General features: G+C 34.0%; 1 protein-coding gene across 1 annotated transcript in view; it reads right to left on the reverse strand.

The window, feature by feature from the left end:
- LOC135201063 (heat shock protein 30D-like) overlaps nt 1–4475 on the reverse strand; it is a 108505-nt gene that overhangs the window by 1941 nt on the left and 102089 nt on the right. Inside the window, exons 3-4 of the mRNA XM_064229969.1 lie at nt 2474–2727; nt 494–650 (exon numbers count right to left, since the gene is read on the reverse strand). Of these exons, the coding sequence (XP_064086039.1) occupies nt 494–650; nt 2474–2727 (411 nt within the window). The remainder of the gene's footprint in view (nt 1–493; nt 651–2473; nt 2728–4475) is intronic.

Consider the following 4475-nt stretch of genomic DNA (forward strand, 5'->3'; position numbering starts at 1 on the left):
CTGTAGGGAAATAATGTCTTTTAAGTTACACTATGTCATACTATGTACTAATTCTAAACCGTCCATATGTTTTAAATTTCATCTTGTCTGATATGAATCAAAGTTCTGTATCTGATGCAATCCTTGGCATAGTGCAAGATACTGTATACTACTCGGTCAGTACATAATATGAAAGAATATATTTCTGTGCAATTTTTTTCTTGAGAAATTAAAAATTCAAGTACTCAATCCAATGTAACCATAACAAAAAAAAAAACCTTGAGTTTGGTAGATTTGCATTTCATGTCTGCCGTGAGAATTTATGCCTTTCGAATTCCTTTCCTAATTTAACCAACATGACCTGGTTTCTGTATAGTTTTTAATGTTTTGTTAAGAATCTTTTAATTGTTAAGTATATTGCCACAATGAAACAAAACACCCAATCTGCAAATGATAAAGTGAAAGAATGGTCTTTTCCCATGAACTTACTTTAATTATGTCGAACTTAACTCACCTTTTAAAGACACCTTCACATTTTCAGCATCTGCATTGGGGAAATTGAAAGCTAGTTTGTAGGTTTCAGGTGTGGATATGTCTTGTACTTCACCAAACCTTGGCCTAGGTTTGACTTCTGTCAACCTGGGCATCCCAGACTCGATAACACGAGGCAACTGAAAATAAATTTAAAAAAATAAAACGACCATTAGTATTAGTATTTTCTTCAAAGGTAAAACCACTATCAGTTGTGTTATTTTCTATTTTCTTCAAAGGTAAAACCACTATCAGTTGTATTATTTTCTTATATGTTATAAATAACTCAATTTTCATTTAAATTTCTTGAAATCGAAGAATTGCAAAAATAGTTTCTAAGGAAAGTTTATTTGCCTGAACAAAAACAAAAACTATACGTACTACTATATTTTCAAATTTATCAGACATGAAAATTATCCCTTGTTAGAAATGTGCTTTCTCTCTCTCAATAAAACTAAACGCTTTTCATTTCGCCTTTCGAAGTTACAGCCAATCAGCAGGTCAGGTCTTCAATATGATTGATGTATAGACTACACACACACAAAAAGAAAAAAAAAAAAATTAATGGCTACTGAGGAAGGAGGCAGTGACTATCCAGTCTTCTGCTCCAAGAATAATCAACTACTGGTTAGTTATAATACAGTCGAGGCCTAATTGGTAATGTAAAAGAAAAAGGGAGAGAGAAATATTTGTAAAAAAATAAATAAATAAGTAAAACTGTAACACCTTATACCTGCACATAAAAATCAATACTGAAATGAGTGTCTTGAAATTGTGATGATAAATGTAAAAATGTAAATTAGATAGAAATTATATTATGTACTGTATTCAATGTGCTTATAGTTGTACAACTTTCCATATTGACATGTTTATTCAATATGTGCTAAAACAAAATTGCTCTTATTTATAAAGAATTACTTCTATAATTTATGAAATAAAAATTTCAGTGCTCTGTTCTGGAGCATAACTGAATGGCATGTAAACATTTAAACATAAAAAGGTAACTAATAAAAAAAAATCTGGCACTCAAAAGGTACCACACACCCTTTGCAATAAAAAGTGCATGTACTTGCAAAAATTCTTTAGAGAAAATGAAATGACAAAACAATGTAAGCTTTGATATTCATTACAAGAGGGAGGAGTCATTTTTATTTCTCATATGCCTAGTCAGTCCTCTGCCAAAGGTGTAAAATGAAGAAAAACTCTCGAGAAGAACTCTTGCTGAAATTACTCTTAATTTAACTGAAGCATACATTTTCGTCAAACTCGTCTCTCGTCAATATTACAATAAAATTTCTATTGTACAGAGTTTGTTCCCCACACAATTGTCAAAGTAATGGAGACCACTGTTAGAAGATATCTTGTCCAGCCAACTTCTGCAATCACTTTTTTGGTTGCCCATACAGATAATGCGCGCTGTTGTTCTGCAGAACACTGGCATGCAAATTCTGTCCAGGTCCCAGACATCACATCTGGTACCACAGGTTCCTTATCCACTTTGCAATATGGCAAAGCTGACATGCCCTTCTTGGCAATTTTACCGATTCTGATACTCGTGAGAAGTTGTAAAACCACATTACAGCACTATTACCTTACCTATTTACTTACACTGATTGCTTTCATAGTCTATGTAAACTTTTGCGTGTCTGCTATTTCATCTTTATTCATTTGCTGTACTATTTATTTAATTACCTTCACTCCACTGACTATGAATTAATTGTCTTTAATGAAGAAAGATATGACAAAATAAGGGCGAAGGGGCCCCTCATAGTGACAAGTTGTATATCCCAAAGACAGCAAATCCATTATTAGACCAAATGTGCACATTCACTGGAACATAAGCAAAATATAGTTCTGTAAAGTAACGAATGTATATTATCTAGCTGGTAGCATAGAGAACAACCATCTACTGTTTGGATAATGACTTTTAATATAAAAGCAAATACATATGATGACTACTTACATCTCTGAACAAACTGTCCATGTCTCTCTTGAATTTCTTTTCCATATCTTTCATAAACTCTTCCATCTGTGTAAATGGACTATCTCGTCCAAACCCTCCTCGGTAAAAGTGTCGCACCTGGCTTGTAGATGGCTTCATCAGGATGCATACTACAGGTTTACCACCTGCATGCTTATTTATGTGTAGTATCCTACGAACACCTCCTAAGTGTCTAGCTATGCGTGTTGCTGACATTTTTGTTGGCAACTGAAATTCTGAAATTATTCAAAACTCGTTAACTTTAACCAAATATGTAACAGATTGTAAAGAGATTTCGTTTTCAGAGACTTTTGCAAAATAAACATTCCTCAATCCTGGATAGTAAGCTAGCCTACACATGCTAGTAACTAGTCAATGATATAACCTTAAAAATACATTTAACATTACATGTCTGACTTTGTAGAGTACAGATATACATAAGACAAATTTTTGAAATAGTATGTAATTATGGTCTGAATTAAAACTACATTATATATATGCTTGGAAATAAAACCTTGTAATGGTATTTTTTTTTTTAATTAGAAATCTTAAAACAATGTCAGTTACCTCATACAACCTTATAAAAACATCAAAATAACCTTTCATAAATAAATATAAATTTTCATAATAAAATTTATTATTTGGATACTTACCTACTGTTAAAGTAGACCCACCCAGCCTCCCCACAACTTAGTGGGCTGTGAAGGAGAATTCTGACGAGCTAAAACATTCAAAACCCACCTGGTAGAGAACAGGTAAACTTGACAGTCATCCGGGCAGCCATTCGAATTTTTTGTTTGAATGCCAACTCGCCTAATCGGTGGGGAGATATAGCTAATTTAACAGTAGGTAAGTATCCAAATAATAAATTTTATTATGAAAATTTATATTATTTGAGATGAATCTTACCTACTGTTAAATTAGCCGATTCCCACATTAAGAAGAGGATGGTGGGTAGTGCAGATAGACAAAATTCCGCTCAGCCATTCGAGCTAAAGGTTTCTTATACGGAACCCAAAACATTCTCACCTGATCTGGAATCCTTGGTGGATTTTACTACCACCAGAAGTTGGATTCCATTCAGGGAGCAAGGCTCTCATACGTATGCAGCAAAGAGTAGCCTTGCGGAGAAAACCACTTCGATTCAGCCAGCATGAAACGCAATCGGTATGAGGGACCCGTGCCTGGGTCCAAAAGCCCTATCAAACGACAGTCGCTTAAAATGAATACCTTTACAATATAAAGGTACGCTCCTATACAAAATTTGTACCTTCACGCTCCCCAAAATATTAAAACCCCAGGACTTAAACAAAAGAGCCTAAAGAATTGCTCTTTTTCGGTTCAGGGAAAGACTACCCACTACTAGTAGCGGATTAAGGGCTTTACTGTTTTCAAACACAATTCTGTATACTTAAGGTAGTGATCAGGCAAAAAGTGAATTGTACTTCTACTGTAACACATCAATCCTATTCTGGAGTGACAAATTAACTTAACACTAAATGAAGTTGCAACTGCTGCTCATATTATGAATGTTTAACTTCAATAAGGTAGAAGATATGGAGCTAGTTCTCATACGCCTATCCATTATGTCACAGAGGACCTTGTGTTCCTTGAAAGTTTCTAAAAATCATAACACAAAAGGTTAACTTTGCTTCTTCCAGGCTTAACCTCACAAATACATTCTAGGTTTTCTAAAACCACAAAACAAAAAGTAACTTTGCTTAAGTTTAACCATTGGCAAAGGCGTTTTATAAGTTTCTAAGATCCAACACAAAAGGGTTAACTTTGACTCTTCCAGGCTTAACCTTCACAAATACATTCTAGGTTTTCTAAAACCACAAAATAAAAGGTTGATTTTTGCCTCTTCCAAGCTAACCTTTGACCACAACATCTGTTTTTCTTAAAACCACAAAACCAAAGGTTAATTTTGCCTCTTCCTGCATTTACCTTTTTGACAAAGATGTTCAAGGTCTCTAAAAGGATG

Source organism: Macrobrachium nipponense, chromosome 11 (assembly GCF_015104395.2).
Source record: "Macrobrachium nipponense isolate FS-2020 chromosome 11, ASM1510439v2, whole genome shotgun sequence".
Classification (NCBI taxonomy): domain Eukaryota; kingdom Metazoa; phylum Arthropoda; class Malacostraca; order Decapoda; family Palaemonidae; genus Macrobrachium; species Macrobrachium nipponense.